The 21,610-nt window shown below is 37.4% G+C and overlaps 1 protein-coding gene and 1 pseudogene across 1 annotated transcript; one reads left to right on the plus strand and one right to left on the minus strand.

Annotated features, from left to right (window-relative positions):
- Positions 1 to 1,848: 1,848 nt before the first annotated feature.
- LOC148736441 (glutamate receptor ionotropic, kainate 2-like) lies at positions 1,849 to 21,514 on the minus strand. The gene is made up of 16 exons (XM_088755031.1): positions 21,354 to 21,514; positions 20,278 to 20,324; positions 17,100 to 17,195; positions 16,603 to 16,734; positions 16,292 to 16,516; positions 11,463 to 11,668; positions 11,306 to 11,353; positions 10,932 to 11,051; positions 10,209 to 10,340; positions 9,928 to 10,032; positions 8,988 to 9,107; positions 8,381 to 8,575; positions 7,712 to 8,072; positions 7,087 to 7,449; positions 6,471 to 6,641; positions 1,849 to 5,689 (listed from the first exon to the last, which is right to left on the minus strand). The coding sequence occupies exons 3-16, from the start codon at positions 17,185 to 17,187 to the stop codon at positions 5,532 to 5,534; spliced, it is 2,424 nt and encodes an 807-aa protein (XP_088611157.1). The 5' UTR covers positions 17,188 to 17,195; positions 20,278 to 20,324; positions 21,354 to 21,514; the 3' UTR covers positions 1,849 to 5,531.
- LOC148736442 (uncharacterized) lies at positions 17,431 to 19,632 on the plus strand (annotated as a pseudogene).
- Positions 21,515 to 21,610: the final 96 nt, after the last annotated feature.

The raw sequence follows: 21,610 nt of genomic DNA on the forward strand, positions 1-21,610 counted from the left end.
GTGTCAGGTAACTAGTCCATGAAAAAGTTCACAAGCTCTACCTATTCAAATAAGTTTCCTTCCTGGACAGGAAAAAGAAATGCAATAAAGGGAATCACTCAGCTGGTTTAAGTTGCGACTGTAGGTCAATTTATTGCCCTCCATCGTTTCTCTGTTTCTTTTCATTGAAAATGACCAAGAGTCAGTTATAATCTCTTGAAATGAATCACACCAAAATTTCTGGCAAATTAAGCATATGAAAACTACGTCACGGTCAAACGGTGAGAAGGCAAAGGTTAGCATTCCCTTGGTGGTATTTAATCCAAATTCTCCAAATGAGCTAAGTGGCCCCTTAAGATTTTTCAATTGCTTCCGGTTATCTTTGAAATAGTGGCTGCTTCATGCTATAGCACTAAGCCTACAACAGAAAAAGCAAATGTTAAAAATATCTCACGCAGTCAGTGATATCGAATATAGCAACAGCTAACAGTCAAGCATGAATCAGAATTATAGCGCTTTATTCCTTTACAGACCATGAGAGAGGCATTGTCAAGTATCACTGATCTTGCCCCGTGGAACGTTATCTGGAGTATATACTTCGTTTTATTAGCTTTTCTGATCATCTGGTTACGTTACCATCATCTGGATAGTCTCCAAACAGAGGCGGTGCAAACGCACTTATGTTCTTCTCATTAGCTTGGCTGTTGCTGATTTATTAGTTGGATTGATGTCTATCCCTCTTTTAATGTTAGCAGAAGAAACAGAGAGGAATGTCTGGGATAAAATTGAAAAGACTACGGACGTCTTTACAAGAGTTACGTTCATTTCATTTCCTTGGGGACAATGTTCGCCGTCGGTTGGCCTCTACGCCACAGAACTGAACTTTCGAGTTTACACCCGTGCTATCATTATACCGCGGTAATTCTCTGTTGTCAATTAATTTTATAGAAAGGGAGGGCTTTTGATATCTTTTAATTAGAAAGGGAGAGCTTTTGCGGATAGCTTTTGATTAGCTTTCAATCCTGGTACTCCTCTAATAATCGTTTTCGCTTCAAATTTTGTCCTTCGGGAAAAGCAAAGTCAGCGTTTGGGAACCAGAATCATGTTAAAAGAATTATGTTGAAAAGGTTGGCAAATCAAAATTTTTCATTAATAAATATTAACTAGGTCCCTCATTTAAGAGTCTCCCATCCCAGGCGTACGGAAGCTCATCCAACTACACCTAAGGAGCAAGGCTACGAGATCTGTATTCATTTGGAGTCTGCAGAGAGGTTTTGATGTGTTTTTACAGAGGTTTTGGGGGTTTGCAGCCGAATTTAGGAATTTGATAAAAATGATTCCCCCTCTGGCGAAAAACCACAATTTATCAGGTATACAGCACTTTCAAAACCGCTTTCAGATAAGGGACACTCGCAATGCCATAGAATATACACCTTTTGTTGTTCATTTACGCAAAATATATATTTATTTACGTCAACAGTTGAAACTATACGGAAAATATCCATTCATTAGCTCTTCCATGAACTTCACTAACGCGAACGAACTTTAAATAGCGCTATTTGCATATGTATTAGCATTTAGTAGCATAACCGGATGAACAATTGCACCTTTGGACGATCAAAGATAACAAATATATTTTCAATCTCGAGCAACAGTTAATCATTAACATCAATAGAAAATCAATTGTATGGTATGACAATCGATGGCGTTTTAGAGACATACAATAATGCAATTTGCATAGAGACGCACAATCAATTGCACTTTCATACAATCGTTTATTCGAAATGGTCAAATAAACGTGAACCGACAAACATTGGTATTTTTCGAATAAACAGCCGTAAGAAGAAAAAACATTCATTAGTACCATTCATCGTAGTTACGTGTATTTATATAAACACTGAACACAGCATCTCACAGATCTAAAGAACAGCTTTGTCACCAAACTAAATTTGCTGAAAAAGTGCTCTCCTCTAGCAAGAAAATCACTCCTGGATTTATATTTTAAAGTGATCCTTCCTTCTGTGTCATACGGGATCACCATCTGGGGAAATTGCAATAACTTAGACCATATAAAATCCCTACAAGCACTACATTGTAGAGCTGCAAGGCTGATTTATAACTTGCCATGGGAAACGTCATCGAAAACAGCTATGGAAGTTAGCAACTGGGACTCGCGGGTATACGATATGTACAAAATAAATCTTGTCAAGACAGTCGATAGAACCAAAGAGGACATAAGAAAGCTATCGTTCCAAGATTTTCAACTCAATTCATGAAACACTCGATACGTTTTCGAGGCGCTGCACTGTGGAACTTCGTTTCCGATTAGTTAAACGATTCTCGTAATTGCATAAATAGCGCTCTCTACTGCAAGGATCGTGTATCATACGATTCTCGTAATCTCAAAAAATTTCTCAGAAAAGTGAAACAGGACCCATCATTTAGGGAACTTAATTTTAACAGCCTATCTGTTCAGACGATACCTAAGAAGATGATGCGCGATTTTATATTTTAGACCTCTGAATTTTATGCAGTGCACGAGTTCTAGTGTTTATTATTTAAAGTATTTCAGATTTTTAAACTTAGTTAAGCAATACACGACCCCCACAAGCATGTATTTGCTTTAACCATTGATCGTGTTTAAATAAAGGATTTTAGTTACTTACATACTTTCTTACTTGATAAATGAATAACTCTACCTTGTTAAAGTTGACACGCCAGTAAACCGGAAAGCAAAAGGCAATCGACCGTTGATGCTGATAAGGGAAGGTACGTTTTTTATTGGGGAAGGGAGGGGGGTGGGTGGCGGGCCGGAGCTTTGGAGGGGAGGGTCCTTAATAAATTTTTTTTACAAATTGGGGAGGGTCAAACCTGTTTTATTCGCAACCGGGGAAGGATTACAGTTTTTTGGGCAGAGTGCTATTTGAGAATTTAGTATATACACCTTTTGGGTTCGGGAACCACCCCGGGTCTTCATCTTTCCACTTCTCTAGACTTGCACTTTCACTTGTTCCCGCCGACCCGATGCGCCACCAACAAAGTCAGAGTAGCGGGCATCCTTCTAGAATGGCGAGTCGGCAAACAACTACAATAACCACAAGTTGCTCCATCTGACCTCATGAAATCCTCGGATTCACCACAAGCACATTTCCCTCTTTTTATTCCTCGTACATCCTTGCCCATTTTCAAATTTTCACAGTGCAATCACACACCACCCAATTAATTGCTTTGTGCGCAGACGCAGTTATGTAAGTAACACTTCCGGTTAGTTATTTTCACTTCCGGTTACTTTTGTCTTGGAGGAGGTGGGGGAAGGGTCAGATGTTTTTGTGTATTTATTTGTGAAGGGTCATGCATTAATCCATTCTGGGAGGTGGGAGGGCTACGATTTTTGTCGCCAAAAAATTCTAAAACTCCCCGACCCAACCCCCAATAAAAAACACACCTTCCCTAGGCTTGTGCGACCCCTGCCATTCGCCAGCGCTTTTAAACCCGCCCTCAAAGTTAAGCTCTTATTAGGATATTTCTCAATGACTTTTCCTTCCTTTATGATGCAATAATAAGGGTTACTTTTAAGATGCCATTTCCCCTCTGTATGTTCTTGAGGTTTAGCAAAGCCGGATGAGATCATGTTACTGAAAAGGCAGTATTTTTCTTCTGCATGTACGTGGGCACAGAGGAAAATTTTTTTAGAGTATACTTGCTTTCTCTCTCGCAGAAAATGTCTTCTGAGATATGTTTCTCAATGCACGTCTTGGAATCCGCAGCACTGCGTAAATTATTTCGCTAACAACAGAATGTACTGCAGCATTTCTATCTTTTAGATACCCTCAGGAAGTAGTATATTAACTAGTGCAGTACAGAGTTATATCATATTTCAAAGTCAAGAAGTTCACGCGCCTAGGGAAAATATTCCAAAAAATTAATGTTTACAGTACGAATTTAACCTTTGAGTTATGGAGATGGAAAAACCATTATTTTTTAGTTTGATTTGTGTTGCTGGGGACCGGTCATTATTTATTCGGAAGGTTTTGGTTGTACCACGATAGAAATCTACCTGATCCCCATAAGGCTCTGTAACATTATCATGGTCCGTCCTTCATTAGCATTAAATTGGCACTCTTCGCTTTATACTCTGTTGGCGACGACAGCTGATTCACTGTTTTCCCTGAAAACTATGTGTTCCCCCTCAAAATCCCGTCCCCTTCAGGCGAAGACTAATGAATGTTCCCTCATAGCACGCTAAAATGCCACTTCTTTAGATTCGAATAAAACAATTGAAGGTAGAGAACGCTTCTCAAAAGGGAGGAAATTCAATTTACGAACAATTCGATTCGAAAAATAGCGTCTCAGAATCGACCAAAACTATTTATCCAGGTGTATAGTCGAGTCCCACTTTCCTTCCTTTACGTTCCGCTCCTTGCTTTCTCAAATAAATATGATAAAACTTAAATTGATATTAAAAAAGCAACAGCAATCGGGTAAATAAACTTCAATACATGGTTAACATTATTATAATATTCGTAGTTAAAAGAACGTTTAGAGGATGAAGTTGCTTACGCAGAACTTCGGCTTTAGTTTTTAAAGGAACCGAGCCGTTTCCTGTAGAACTTACAGTGAAGTATAATATGAGCTCTGTAAAGATTATTAGTTTTTTGTTTTTATGTACATAAGTGTAAAAAAGAAAACGTGCAATTTGCCTTTTATAGGTTTCATTCGCGAAAGCAATGGAGAAATTATTTTTCGTGCTTTCTGCTTTTCTACTCTTCAAAACTTAAATGATCATACGAGCCAACCTCATGTTGGTTACTAGAGAAAACTCTAGCATCATTTAGATAAATAGCGAATAAAGTTTTGAATAACAGCATAATACAAACCATTGCTGCGATGTAGTTCGCCAAGTATATTGTGGGGCAAAGTCGGGGGAACTAGCTACGGACCATACCACGCTCAGCGAAAGGCACCGAGGACTCTCAAACTGTCTTTCACTCTTTTTTCTCTATCTCCTTACATCAAGTTCTTTTTGTATTCGTTGTAACCCTGGTTGTCTGACTCTAAACTCTGTTAAATCTCGTCGAGCTCTTACGGACTCATACTGCTACCTACTGACTTGTGCTGCTGAATTCTGCCAAGCTTGTGCCGCTCTATCTACTCACTTCTAAGCTCCGTCTACATTCTTCTTCTACAGTAAGTTCTAAAGTACATGCTTATATAATTATTTTCTTTTGCTGAGCATAGATGGGCATGCTAGCTGACTCACCTTGGGAGAGTAAACATATGTTGTAAGAACACTAAACCAACCAATTTTACAACAATATCACAAATTAACAACGTCGCACTTAGTGGTTCCAATAAAATGAATTTACCTCTGAATGCGTAAGCCAAAGCAAGAAGTTTCGTGTGGGTCGAAACCAAGGTCAGTAGACAAACTAAGCGCGTTCACTTATGGAAGTTAAACTTAGGAACTCATCAGTTTAGCTTAAACTAAATAACTTCGGACTTTGAATTCATAATTATAATGACTACATTCTAAATATAAACGAATCACTAAATCATACTGAACTATCTACAGACTTCATAACACCTTGTTTAGCTCTTCTTTTCCAGAATATTTCAGCAATAAGGGTCAGGAAAGCTGCTACCATCCCAGCACACAACACCACGTAGACACCCAGCAGACTCATAAGATCAATTTGCTTTCGAGACAACGCTGAAAATGGAAAAAATAAGACAGGATTTGCTTATTAATAGTTATCCTCACTTCTGCACTCCAGATATTCGCAGGTGGCCCTATACATCGTATAGACCTCAATCCGATTCCATGCCATTATTCGATACCATTTTCCGCGTTTAACTGACTTTGAAAAAAGTTAAAGGCTTGATTTCTCAATATGGTTATTAAAGTATAATAAAGTACTGAGTTTCGCAAGACAAGTATCTTGAAATTTGTAATTTCAATATCGTGTTATATTTTCGTGATAATGACTTCAAATACAAATCATCGCAACGAAGATCGCTTTGATGTTCAATACACAGAACTTGTTCAAAACCTTAACTTCCATAATGCAGTAAATGGCTTGAAACCGGGGGTAACATGTGAAGGTGTAGTCTGATCGTCCGGGTGAGTGTAGTCCTGAGAAGGACTGTTGTCGGTGGTAGTGACTGACGTTTCGACAACCTGTGCGGAAGTCGTCATCACTTGACTCTGATGATGGCTTCCGCACAGGTTGTCGAAACGTCAGTCACTGCCACCGACAACAGTCCCTCTCAGGACTACACTCACCCGGACGATCAGACTACACCTTCACACTTAACTTCCATAATTTGATATTTTTATTGCTGCAACTATTATTATCGTTTTATTAGTATTATTAATTTCATCCGTAGTTAGTATTTGGAGCCAAAACAACCTTAACACATAATTTGCATCGATGGGCTCCCTTTGACAACCAAAGAGCAGAGGTGTTTCATTTCAAATGTAAATAACGTACATGTTTCTTCTTTAACTGGACAGTCGTTTCTGTTTCCCCACCATTTCCGTTTCAAGTTAGCGAGGAAATCGTTTTCTTGTAAACGCAAAATAGCAAGACTGAATTCATTCACATGGGGATCGTTGGCTTGAAAGGCCAGTGCGTGTCCTTTAGACGTGCTTAAACCTGGTACTAAAAAATAAAAGGAGTTGACGTCACACTGTTGATTAAATACTCAAATGGATTTATCAAATCTGGGGTATTCCGCTTGGTCAGTCAGAAAGGTAAACCATGGGTGTACACTGAAGACTGCTTGGTCTATAGATTCTCTGGCGTCTTTTTGTATATTGATCATTGATATAAGATTTATTATTAAAAACTGGATCATTGGATAATGCAATTCAAGAGTTTTTATTGGCTCAGCCATTATGGTATATGAGCCAATATATCATAATCTAATTTCTGTACATTGTTAAATCCGGTTTCTTTTCACAAAATAAAGTCGAGAAGATTTGTCTAATATCTTGGGGGCGTTTTTTTAATAAAACAACTATCCACTCAATCAATAGTATGACAAAATGCATCCTTGAGCGCATGAATATTTTAAATAATAAAAATTCAGTGTTGTAATATTTACCAACTGTTAAATCACACGGTGGCTTGCCAGCAATTTCTTTGAGTGACGGCCCATCGGTTATGAGCGCGAAATCCTCTTTTTCTCTCACCCACTGAATACCCTGTGTTACGCTTTCAACAAGAGTACCTTCTGATTCTATTTTTCGCCAGATCTTTTTGTGTGTTTCATAGCCACTGAGCTTTAAGTACTCAGAGTTGCTAGATGAATCAAGCACTGCTACCGAATAAGACGATTTCACAAGGTCTTCAATGTTGTTTATTGGATGCTCGGCGTTTTTTACAGTGAAAAAAGCTGCCAGGTTGGCAGTGTACGTCGAGACCCAGATTAATATGCAGAACCAATAACAACCAACGAGTATCCGACCTGAGGATAATTGAGAGTAAAATATCAAGCTTAGTTTTTGGGTTTAAGGAATACTGTCTGTCTAATGGCTGGTGCAATGAAATTCAAACCAAACTGCCCCGCCCTAACCACAGTCATAGAACCGCACATTACACGGAAACGTACGAATGACTTATGAAAAATTGTTGTTCAAAACATGTAATCCACGTTTATTATGACGAGAATTCTGCAGAATCATCTCCTTTACTGGATATCTTTACTAGTATACGTATATATACTTAACCTGATAGGCTCTTTGGTGTATTATCTCCCCCCTGTTGCAGCATACAAGCTAAAGCAAACCACATACTGTTGAAGAAGCTGAACTCTTTTGATGTGCCTCGGCCATTATCATCTTTATATCCATAAGGACTGTAGAAGTTTAATACAAACACAGCAATGGAGATGATTACCAAGGTGGCCAAGGTAGCGAACCAGACTTGATTATCAAACGGGGCCATAAACTGGGAAAGGTCAATTTTTTCTCCGAAAGATGGCTTCCTCAATAATATATCCGTGGTGAAGTGCATAAAGGGGAAGCTGAAATCCACGACTTTCTCTCGCCTTTCAGTTATAGTTAGTGCGGAAATCGCCATATCCGTTCGCTTTGGAAATATTAATAATAATAACAATGAAATTCTTAGAAGATTAATCTTAACCTTGTTACTCACGCAGACCTTCTTTCGGAAGAGAATCTTAGCTTCCTTGCATTCTCTGCACAACAGATTTGCGATCTCACAAACTGAGTATGTTAATCGGTTCTTCTTGCAAGAACGTTATTTACTGTACAGTGGCAATGTATCAGTGATGGCACTGTTACACCACAGTAATTCTAAATTTTTATCGAATGAACTTGCTTTCTAATAATTTGAACCATCAACCAAAAAAAACGCTCTGAAATTCCATATCGTACCTCATTCAAAATCTCATTAATAACTCCGTTCCAAGTTCCGTTCTCGTTTTCAGCTCCATACTTCCCGTCAGGAGAAATGTAAACCTCGTAGGTAAATTTCAGTTTTCTTGCAAGCTCATTTAGAAGATCAATACAGTACCCTTCGTAGAAAAATCCGCCATCTTCTTTTCTCCTTTTTATTGCGAATGGAGCGTCCTGGTGGTATAATAATAGCAGATTAATCATTAATTACTCAATTCAAAGTTGGTATTTCGAATTCTGCCATATGCATGTAGCCAGATATTTTTTTCAGAAATGATCAAAGGAGATTTTCTAAAGTAGATTATTGCAAAAGCTACGCTACAGATCAAGTCGATCAGGAATTCAGCTTGATTTATTTACTTTAATTTGCTTTACTGGGTTCATTTCCTGTTATTCTGTGCTTTCCCATCTTTAACCACGCTTGGAAATCAAATGGCGCACTTGAAAGTGAATCCGCATCACCTTACGGTGGATTTTCGACCACAAAAGGCCCTTTTCTTCCATCTCCTAGTTAAGCCTAGACTCTATCCGCGTTCAGAAAATTATATCGAACATGTTATAAGACATCTCACTTGAGGCTCATTACCAGTACAACGACAACTCGGAGCTTTCTTCCCTCCAGAGTAGTTTTTGAGAGCGGATTATCCATGTTACTTTGGATATTTCCAGTCATCACTGCACCTTTGGTGGAATTCCACGTACCTATCTAAAAACGAAATATGGATACAAAGCTCAGGTATGACGCGAAAGAGGTTAAGTCCCAAAATAGTATCTATTTTTCCATGAAAGACTGGATAAATCTGGTAGTTATTAGACAAATCCTTTGGGCAGCGACTCAGTATAAAGAAATACCCAAGACGAACAGGTTTCGTAATAGTTTTATTACCTTCAATGCCCTTTAGGCTTGAACAGTTTTATACAAGGGGTTTTTTGCTTTAGAACATATATTTAGTGTTCTTATTGCTGTTTTAATACATTTAGTCTAACGTAATTATCAATGTTTGAAACTTGTAAATAATCGTATAATTCAACTTTTGGTTGCAAATCGGTTATGAATAAACTATCTATCTATCTATCTATCTATCTATCTATCTATCTATCTATCTGCCCCATCAAGGGGGCACTAAAACATACAGTTTCGCTTTTCGAGAACCTTTGGTTCATGAGACTTGATTAGTGGTTCTTTACTTTTGTAAATAAGTTCATATATATGTGTATATATATTGGCTTTGCCTTTTGGCTACCTTGCGATTGAGCACTCTACACTGGGGTTGCCATGCACTTAGCCTTCGGGCGAAGCTCATCACCTTAGTTGTGATTTGAGCACTCGCGCATGGCAACGTGTCTGCACTTGGTCCCACAAGTGTAGCGCCCAGGCAATGGTTTATTCCAGAGCTTGGCCCAGTGTCTGCACTGCACTGATGAGACCCACATAGGTCGAAACAGTGTGCACTGTCTGCAGGTATATATATATATATATATATATATATATATGTTAGAAAACGAATCGGTAGCCTGATACCTACCTTCTTGAGGGAATTGTTACGCAGATTTAAGATTTCCAGTTGAACTCCCACCCTTTCACCATTCTCATTAAATTGAAGAAGTCCTGTCACACCATGAAGAATGACCTGTTAAATTTTACAAATAGGATTCAATAAATCTAACTTGAACACACTCATTTTTGAAATTATTTCAAATTGAATAAAAAGGGAAAAAAACAAAAACACAACAAAACAAAACAAAAATATACAAACGAAAGGAGAAAAAACGAAACAGAGGTATTCAAAGTGGAAATTATTTTCACCTTTCTTATGCATGTTAACATTGCGTTCTTATCTTCAGGGCCAGATACGGACCCATTAATAGACAAGCAAGGCTCTGAGTTTCCCGCTTTTTGGATAATCTGGATTGCGTCGTAACTAACAGCAACCAGTTCCTGTTGAAATGGCAAAGGACGACGTTTTCAATACAGTTTCTTAACCTTGTGTCAAAAAAAAAAAAAAAAAAAAAAAAAAATAGCGGAGGAAACTCCTCACTCCTTTCAGTGAAGGCAATTAATATTTTTTTATCATAAGTATATCTAACGTACATGCAACTTTTCCTGCCGATAAACATGTTCTCCCACATTTTAAAGATTAACTTACCTATGTTTCCACGTTGTATTTGTAACTTTTTCTATGTATCTTTTGGAGTTTGTGCATACATGTGTCTTACATGATGATCCGACAACAATCAAGTATAATGCCAAATTCTAGGGCTTTAAAACACCTACAGTGAACACAACACTATGCAGGCAAAATGGAAACCTACAGTATTACAGGCGTTTCAGTATAACGACTTTACACTTATTTTCAATTGAATACTTCATCACTTCATTAATATAGGGCGATATCTCGGAAGAAAAAAGCACGATATTCGACGATAAACGTTTGCATTACTTTTGCACAGTACTGTTTCTGAAAGGAGGAACGTTTGGTGGAGCAATAGCGAAGTAGAAAAACTGCTGCCGGAAATGTAGTAGACTTGCCTTGTTGATGAAATTGTTGTAGCCATACCCAACTCCATGTTTTAGTTCATCAGCGGCTGAGGTCTGAAGTAGCTTTAAAGTCACCACAATATTTTGATACCAGGTGAAATTTAAGGGAGTCTGTAGCGGGTAAGAATAAAGCACAAAAGCAGTTAACTGACGTAAGCTGATTTGAACACAATAAACGTTTATCCGAACGTTGTAAAGTTAATAGTGATATGAGACTAAAATGGTGAAAATACGACTACCTAGTCTCTGGGTTGAAAGCGGTTACCCCCATTGTTACTGCTGGCTTCCGCTGACAGTACACCAGCATTTGTAAGGTATACTTTGCATAATTTCAAATGTTTCTTAAACAAGTTTGAATATCATACCAGTCCTTGAATAATCCAAATATATTTCTTTTTGTGTCGACAAGGCTTCTGCCGTGAAAAAGAACGACAGATTCCGTGTTAAATTACTTTAAAATGACACTGGTAAAACAAAATACATCAAGAAGGCTAATTTATAACATATATATTTGATTATTACCTGCTGTAACATCAGCTCAATGTTATTGTTTTCCATGTAAAGAACAACAACATCAGCATCAAAAATCTGTACTTGTTCCATCGCTCTGATGGCTGGTTCTGCTAGATTCTCAAATTTTCCGTGGTTAGAAAACTGAACTAAATCAACGGTCAGTTGTGATTTCTGGGATAAGGCGTGAAAATAGCCAGCCTCGTGGACTCGACTTTCTAAACAGAAGCATACAGAGAAGCTAAAAGTCATTTAAATATCATACCTAACAGGCTGTAGGACATGTCATATTCAAAGGTGAGTTTTCAATCGAACAGTTCACAAGGGTAAAAGTGAAACAATTGAATTGTTATCGCAATTCTCTCTTCTCATGCGTCCGCCATGTTTGATTGAAAGCGAGGCTAACGAGCAAACATTGAAAATGGCTGCCAATGCCAGAAGTGTTTTGCCGATCGGATGGACCAGATTACTGAAAGATAACCCTGAAATGACGATGAAAGACGTCGATACTTTTGTTAAGCTCAACAAAGCACCCCAGAGTGGCATTGTTAAAGGCTATAAGTTTTTCTGCGAAGGATTTATCAAAGATTTTGAAGGTAAATCGTTCATTTCTGCAGTGTTTGCTTTTGTGGGCAAGCTTGCAAAGCCGGGTATTTCCAAGCAGGTACTTAACTACCGGTATGATTGTTCTTTAAGTTGGTAAAAGAGGAGAAGATGACACTGTGTTTATCAAAGCAAGATGTTTTAAGTCGTTAAGGAAAAATGAGGAGCCACACTACTTACAGGTTAGTTGAATGGTTGTTTTTTCGCTGAATGCTAAATTTAAGTAACCTAAGTGCATGAGGCAGTTGACATTTTACTGAATACTGTGAAAGTTCTTTCAAATAATTCAAATAGCCTTCAATTATTCCCTTTCTTTCTTATTTCTGTATGAACAAGAATGTACGCTATTCATTACAAATTGATAAATTATAATAATAATAATAATAATAATAACGAATTTTTATACAGGATTGAAAACACATCAGTGTGTAACACTGTTGTCCTTGGGGTCCTGTCAAAATAATAAATAAATAAATAAAATAAAACTTAACAAGATATAATCATTGATCTTAAGGTCTAGAAAAGCATACAATAAAATAAAATGCTCTGAAAAAGGATACCTATAACCACGTTTAGATCGAATTTTTTTTAACTAAAATAATCTCGCAATTTGTTCTTAAATTTCAGTCTCGAATCTAACGACCTTAGTTCAGCAGGCAGGTTGGTGAAAGTCTTTGCTCCTTGGTAATAGAAGCTCTTTTTACCAAATTCTAAACGTACTTTGGGTAATTTCACTGATGTACCGTTATTCCTAGTGGCCTTAGAATGAACCAGTCTTTCGAAGTAGTTCTTAAAGGGTGTGCAAACATTATTCAGGAGACAGTCGAAAACAAACAAACAGCTTTTACGCTTGATCAAATTGTTCACGGATGGGGGATTAAAAGAACTATAGCCAATAACTTTAAAGCCTCGTCGTTCGATGTTCTTTATCATTTCCTTTCGGTAATCCGGAAAGCTAAGACCAAGTGTTCCGCAATAGGTAAAAATAGGTGCGATCATAGTGTTATAGATCGATTCTGCACACTTTTGGTCGATCAAAGGACGAATTGATCGCAAGAGATTAATTCTGGTTGCAGCTTTTTTATAGATTCGGTCAAAATGTGATGCAAGGTTTAGTGATGAGTCAAGGTGAACACCTAAGTACTTATAGGTAGAGATGTTATTGATGAGTGTCCCATTAACAGAAAGTTGAAGTTCCTTGTCTTGAAGGTTGATTCTTTGATTCTATGGTAAATAATTTTTTCTTAATTTCCTGCTTTCTTGTTAATTGTTTCCTTATTTCCAAAATAATAATTATAAGCTTAAAAAAACTTCTGTTTCATATTCTTTCAAAGATTTCGTTTAACAGTAAGGAAGTGGTGGATCATTCCTGCTCATGTAAGGCTGGCCAGGAAATATGTAACCATAAGGTGGCACTGATGTACCAGGCAGCCCATTACAGCCTCCTTAAATGTGATGCTGTCCCAGAAGTACCATCCAAGACATCTATGCCACAGGAATGGCACAGGCCCCATTCAGCTGCAATCCATCCTGAAGCTGTTGATAATCTTATTGTTAGAAAACCCGAATTAAAATCAGAGGGAGGTCCTAAATGTAAGAAGCGTTCCATAGATGGTGTAGAGAGTAATTTGTATAATCCTCTGCCAAACTACCCCAACCCAGAATTTATAAGGGAATTTCTAGGAAGAGCTAAAACTGTCTACAAAGAAACACAGTTTGGTACATTGTTTAGCGAGAATGAATTAGAGTATGTCGAGTGCAACTATGACACTGTACCAAAGGGATGTGTTGTGTTTTATTACAATTATTATCTTCCATCATTGTAAATGTTACATCACTGATAAAACCTAATTTTTATTTGTAAATGTTTCATTCAAATTAATTGCTATCATTTTTAAATATAGGTCCTTTAAAGTTTGACAGCATACAACAGACAGACCATATTTTATTCAATGAAGAGGCCAATGATAGTGGAATTACAGCATCAAATAAATGGTTTTCCTTGACTCTACGAATTGCCCTCTCTACATGGATCCTTACCTTCGCTATTTGTTGAGTCCTTTCTACATCTTCCTTGGAAAATTGAACCTTTTCACTCAAAAATGGTGGAATGTTGAGAGAACAGCTTAAAGGAGATAAAAGGTCTTCTATAGTGAAACCTTTGTCTGTCATAACCCCATCTCCATCCTCTAACAGGTTTAAAACTCCACACCTTCTCACTATCTCCCTGTCACTAATAGATCCCGTGTAGAGTTTGGAGATGAAGGACACTGCACCACTAAGGGTAACACCAGCAAGACCTTTGAAAGTGGTTGCACTTTTGTAACTAGAGTAAAACTCAGAATGAAGCACAAGAGAGGAAGGTGTCTGAACCTTCATTTCTGTGCAATCTATGATCATACGCACATTGCTGAAACTATCTTTAAAACTAGTTGGCATTGTTTTTCTAAAGTGTAATCTACTCAACCATAGTGGTAAACATCCCAATGTAAAATAAAGCAAGTTTGACCATTTTACTTACAGTAGAAATTGATACATTGAATCTGACAGCCAAGTCTTAGTCAAATGTACCTAGCTTGACCTTACACAACCACATGAACAGTTGATCTTCTATAGCAAGGGACTGTTTTTGCACGTTTATAAATTCTGCGTTAATTATCCCTCCACTAGGCTTTTTAGCCCTGTCACGTTGAACTTGAGACCACATTATCATTTTTTCAGCAGATGGTTTTATCACATCTATAAATGACCATAACACATTACTACTTGGAGACCCAGTATAAAAGCGTATCATTTCATCATCATACATAAATCGGCCAAGGCCGAACAGACTTATATTGTTCTTCCTATCAAGTTCCTGTTCGAGTCTCTCTATCTCTTTCCTAGCTGCCTGGAGCATCTCCTCAACTGACACTTCCTGTCTTACCACACCATAATCATGATCATAAAGATGTGGAGTATGGGTAAATGCTGGGTTAGTGACCTGTTCTATAAAAACAAAAAAATTCTCTCTAAATTTTCAAAGTTCTTAGATGGAGTCCCTGTGTAACAGCAAAATAATATTAAATCCAAGTGAACAAATAAATGGAACATGGCAGAGAAAACACAACAAAGTAACATAAGTGCATATCTAAAAAAAAAAAAAAACAGTAACATAAATTTGAAGCATCTTCAAAGCAGCAGTTTATGGGAACAGAAGCTGAAAGGAATTTACTAAGGTAGGCACCTTTTGTGTTAAGCTGAAATGTTGGGGGGATCTCTGGTGACTTTCTTTTCAAGATTCTTCTTGACATTTCCTGTTCTTCCTTTTTAGTCCAAGCAAAGAGAGAAGAAGAAGGGACTGCTCTTGACTTCAATAGCCGCCACTGTCCAGCCAACGGGCGTCTATAATCAGTTTTCTCAAAATGTTCTGAACAAACAGCAGTATGCTTTTTAATCTGACAAGATGTCATAAGAAAGGCAACCGGAGCGATAGTGAATATAGGCCTGCATTCACTATATGAAGATCAATTTCACTTAAACCTTTTCATCAATGAAATCCAATAAAAACGCGCTAATAAATAGAATTATAAGAAGAATATGCTTTAGCTTTATCTGAAGCTTAAATCAAGCTCTAAACAAAATCAGACTATCCGAACGAGATGCCAGACAGTTAGAACTAACTTCAAAATTCGGTCCTGGATCCCTTCGCATTCTTACAGTCCACTCTGCTCTCCTTTTGGTCTCTTTTGGAAAGGCATGGAAGGATACCTCTTTGTTGTATCTTGAATCATCCGTACACAACGGCACACAACAGTGCGTGGCAGCCATTTTCAATGCTTGCGCGGTTAGCCTCGCTTTAAATCAAACATGGCGGACGCATGAGAAGAGTGAATTAATTTCAAAGCATTTTCTTTAAGGTAGGTTGAGGGAGGGCGGGTATTTCTGCCACTTTTCTTTAATTTACAAAGCAAAGGAAAGGAATGTTGAAACCACAAGGTAAAACAATAAGGAGCCATTAAACTAACCTTTAATTTAGAGTCTCAATAGATGATGGCTTATGCGGCTAATGGTCAAAAGTTTGGCCAATTTACGGCTAACGGTTACTATCTTTCAATTGTTTTCGCCAGAAATTTTATTTTAAGGTTAACTTTTTTGCGACTAACGGTTAAAAACATTTAAAATTTTTACGCCTTACAGCTAAATTTTTTGACCGTTTTACGGCTATCGGTTAATTCTATTGAGACCCTCCAAATTACCTTCATAAATCACCGCAATATTTTTCCATGCGAAGGTGTTCAGTATATCAATTGTGGCATGGGCATAGTCTTTATATCCTGCTGACATGACGATTGCTTTGTCACATTGGTCTAAACGTCTTTTGTTACCATGGAGACGGATGAGAGGAATGCCTGTCATTGTCGAGAGTGCACAAGCGGGAGTTGTCGCTGAACTTCCCTCGATAAGCAAAATGACGTTTGAAGCTAAAATAAATGTTTGAAAAGATAATTCTTGAGCAACAGAGTAACTGTCGAATGAATTGATATTTCAAGAGACATAGTCTTCTTACCTTTACTAAATAGGTTCATTACTTCAGAAATGTTGAATTCTTTCAATACCACCGAAATATTTCCCGAGCAAGAGACATGATTCAAGACTGAGTTTACCGCGTCAAACTCAGCTGTAAGACCATTGATGAATCCTGTATGGAAGTAGGTAAAAGAGCAGAAAAGGTTAATCAAGCAGCGGTGCAGTTGCATTGCAAATGTTATATTCACGGTCAGAAAAGCTAAATCGACAATCGCAGTTCAGTAAAACGTGACACACAGGCTGATTACCTCTGATCCTCTCATTACAATAAAAATGAAAAAATCGTTCATCATTATCTGCATTCCCACGATAGGCATGTTAATTTTTGAGCTTAATTTAAAGGAACACTTCAATATGTGGTGGTTCTCACTGTATTTGTGGAGGGGTTTTTGCTCAAAAACTTAATTATTCTCTCACTATAGGCCGCATCAAGAGATCATAAACAGTCAACAATTTCATTGATCGCATAGAACTTACCACAAGTTAAAACTCTATCTGTCGCATTGATTCTTTTTAGGAGGAACATGATAAGTGCGAGCTCAAAGAAAAGAGTTGGTTTTCCCATACTGCTACCTTGATAAAAAAAATTATATATTTATATATATATATATACATATATATTGAACTATTTTTAGCTAATGTACGGCGTGATCTTATCAATCCTGAGAACATTAGGCAAGCTAGAGATAACCTTTCTAAAAAATAACGGGCTGCGCTTAAAGAACTTAAAAATTCCAATGTAGTAATTCGTATACAGGACAAAGGATCCCGATTTGTTTTAATTGATGAAAGGGAGTACGAGGAAAAAATGTTTGGTCAGCTTAACAATCAGTTGCATTATGAACCTTTATAATCAGACCCAACCTCTAAACATTTGGCATTAGTAGAGAGTTGGTGCTCCAAAAGGCTCGGAAAAGGTGAGATTTCTCCCGAAGTAGCCAAATGGGTTTTAAATAAAGAAGGGAGACCAGGAGTTGCATTTGGAAACATCAAAACACACTAAGCGGGTAACCCGCTTAGACTTATTACATCTTGTTGTGGCACGGCAATTGAAAACTTATCGGCCTTTACTGAATTTTATTTTCAACCACTTGCTCCAAAATTACCATCGTTTATTAAAGACACTACCGACCTGCTTAAAGTGCACCTAAACCCCAATTTTTTTTTTCGCTTAACGAAATAAGCTTATTTTTTGGAGTATTTCTGTGCAAAAATTTTTTAATTTGCTCAAATCTTTAATTTTCTATGCCCAGTCAAAATACGGAAAATCGGCCGCCATCTTGCCCCACGACCGAGTTTAAAGAAGAATGGCTCTAGCGGGTAATGTGACGTCAAATCGAGAACACGAAAGTCTGCATCTCACACATTTTCACTTGTTTGGGAAGATTATCGTCGATATTGTCCGAAATATGCCGACTAGGTGTGTTGTATGAAGAATGTATGAGGCACGATACCCTCTTGCAAATTTCGCACGTTGCTACATCCTTCTACAACACACTTAGTCGGTATATTTTCGGACAATTATCGACTACAACCTCCCCAAACAAGTGAAAATGTGTGAAATGCAGACTTTCGTGTTCTCGATTTGACGTCACATTACCCACTAGAGCCATTCCTCTTTAAACTCGGTTGTGGGGCAAGATGGCGGCCGATTTTCCGTATTTTGACTGGGCATAGAAAATTGAAGATTTGAACAAATAAAAAAAATTTTGCGCAGAAATACTCAAAGTAATAAGCTTACTTCGTTAGCGAAAAAAATGTTTGGGTGTAGGTGCACTTTAACAAAATAGAACATCTTAACACAAGCGGTCCATTTCCAACTGGCACCTTACTGGTCTCGTTGGACGTGGTTTCAATGTTCCCTAACATCGATAACAAACTCGGCCTCACTGCAGTAAGGAAGGCTTTGGATACTAGAGAAAACAAATTTCCATCCACGACTTGTATTTTAGAAGCCGTAAAACTTTGTTTGGAATGCAACCATTCTATTTTTAAAGAGAATTTCTTTCTTCATGTCCATGGCACAGCTATGGGTCCGAAGAATGCTTGTAGCTATGCCGATTTAGCCATGGGCGAAATTGATCACAAAGCTAAGTTTTCTGGTCCGATAAAGCCGTCCTTAAGGTGGCGATATCGAGATGATGTATTTGATCGCTGGCAGCAGGACCTTCCTGCCCTACATCAGTTTACTGATTACATTAATTTTCTGAATCCTACTATTAAGTTTGAGCTAGTTTTTTCTGAGCGTGAGCTCTACGTACTTGATCTCACTTTACATCTTATCGATGGATCTATCAGGACAGACGTCTATTCCAAACCACAGATAGCCATTTTTATCTTCCGCCTTCCAGCTGCCATGCTAAGCACGTTTTCAAGGCTATTCCTTTTGGAGTAGCCACAAGATTGAAAAGAAATTGCTCTGAAGAAGTATTTTTTGCCGAGAAAACAGCTGAGTACAAAAATGACCTTGTTAACCAGGATTACCCTTCTAAATTAGTTTCTAAGCAATTCGCCAAAGCCTCCGCCATCCGTAGAAATAATTTACTTAGGACTCGTGGAAAAGAAGTGAAGAAACTATTTCCATTTGTTATTGCATTTGATCCTAACTTGCCCGACGTAGGCAATATAATCAGAAAGCATTTGTTTATTCTGCAATCTAACCCCAAATTGAAAGAACTTTTTTCTCGAAGTTCTATCATACCATCTTTTCTTCGATCGAAAAATCTCAAAGAATTGTTTGCACCATCTCGTTTTAAAACTTCCAGCGAGAGACAAACCATTCCTCATAACAATGGCTGCTTTAAATGCGATAGGAAAAGATACGACCTCTGTCAGAATTTCTTCGTTGAATCTAAATCATTTCTCAGCTTTCAGAGCCGGCAAAAATTACACCATTCACTCTAGACTTTCCTGTGACTCTAAAAATGTGATTTACTTGGCTTCCTATAAGAAGTGTCGCCTGCAATACGTGGGATCTACTACCACCGACTTTGAAGTGAGCTTTAATTGAGTTTTGTTCTGTATATAACACTAATCATTGTATAAAAAAAGTTGATTTAAAAAAAAAAAAAAAAAAAAGTACTGTCTGCAGTTAGTTATATATATATATATATATATATTAAAGGGAGATGAAGAGATGAATCAATAAGCATTTAATTAACATGGCATAACAAAATATAATTACTATACATTTGCATTACACATGGGACTTTGAAATTCATCCTTGATGAGTTTTCCCACACCTCCTGACAGGCCGGTGACAAATTTATCGGTTGAGACAAAATTAAACGTCACGTAATGCCTGATAGGATTACTTTATCTAAAATTTGAAATTCCTGTCAAGACTTAAATTTATTTGATCTCTATTTTATGGCTTTGACTTAATTTTATATTTCTTTCGTCGCTGTTAGGCCAGCTCTAATTTTTTTTAATGGTGAAAAAGCTGTAAAAACTGCTGGATTGAATGGAAATTTCATTTAAATTATCTTAACTTTCTCGACGTCACAATGTTTCTTTTCATTCGCTATTGGCGAGTTCTAATTTAGTGCTTAATTTCCCTCCACGGCTTGAAATGATAGCATGATCTCATTTATTAAAAAGCACTAAAAATTGGAATAATAACGTGACTTGCGAAATACACGAGATTCCTCTTTACCTTAACAACTTCTTGTGCTGCTGAAAGTACCTCAGGTAGAAACTAATCTGAAAAGTGAATATAAAATTTCTTAGAGGCATTTACCAGTTTTTTAACAATGAGAGCAAGAGTAAAGTTAACGCTTGCTATGAAATCAATCAAGGGAAAAAATTATTTTTCTTGAATCCAATTAAAAGCAACGACTCCAAACTTATTTATTACAGTAGAAAATACGCTTAAAACGCCTGTAAAGATCAATAGTACTCAGCCGGCTATAATTGTTTTTAGACTAGATTCTAAAAAATCAGACTAGGATAACTCAGTCGGTCCTTTAGTTCAGTGACTAATTTCCATTTTTAGGGTGATGTGTCCCCCGCGTCGAGATGAGACTCTTCTGTCCTTCTAAAATTAGAGAAACTTCCTCTCCCTGCAACGACTTTCGCTTTTAGTTCAAACATATTTCCACCCGCCTGAATATCGTTAAATTGAGTCTCATTGAAGATTACCTTGTGATGTTACTGCAGATTAATCAAAAAGTCTCCAAAACGTTGCAACGCAAGGGACACATTATCTCAGAAATTCATGTACCACCAACAGTGTTTTAATTTCACTACAAATTCATTAATCAGCGAGTAGGATGAATATGACATCTACATTTAATGACTGGACTCTGCTTTCTTGAAATCCAAATTCCTCATGCACTTTTGTTTTATATCATGTTGTGTTCCTGCGTTATTTTCCTGCTCTTCCTGTGGACATTACAGCTAATATTCAAACTCCAAACTACTCAATTTTAGTAATAGCGTCCTAATACATCACGCATAAGCCTTTTTATTTATTTATTTATTTTTTTGCGAAGGTGATAGTGATTATAAATATTACTCTGCAGAACACAACGACACGACTAAGGCGATCCAAAATCCAAAGTTGCACTAATCAATAAGTCAGAAATTCGTAGCTTGCCAATCCATAAATTTCGTTCAATTTAATGCCACAGTCCCAAAACCGTTCACTTTACAAGGCCATTTTCATCTATCTTACAGATCTTTTCATCCTTCCCTAAATAGCAATGGCAATAAACGAAAGAGAAAACTTACCGTTAGTCAACAGAACGAGAGGTTACAATTGCAAGTTATTCACTTATTTTAAAGATAAAGTCACCGGAACATGTGACTGCTTAAGAAACTGATCTGTTAAGCAAAGCTCAACACCTCAGATGACACTAGACGAACAAACTCTTTGAGGGAATTGTGGTCAGTCTAATCTGTCACGAAACTTGATTCAGGCTCAGTAAACTTCCTATGTTGGTTTTCAGACAATGGCCTGAATTATTTAGCAGTCTGTAGGACGCATA

The sequence above is a fragment of the Stylophora pistillata genome, chromosome 3 (genome assembly GCF_964205215.1).
Source record: "Stylophora pistillata chromosome 3, jaStyPist1.2, whole genome shotgun sequence".
NCBI classification, from domain to species: Eukaryota; Metazoa; Cnidaria; class Anthozoa; order Scleractinia; family Pocilloporidae; genus Stylophora; species Stylophora pistillata.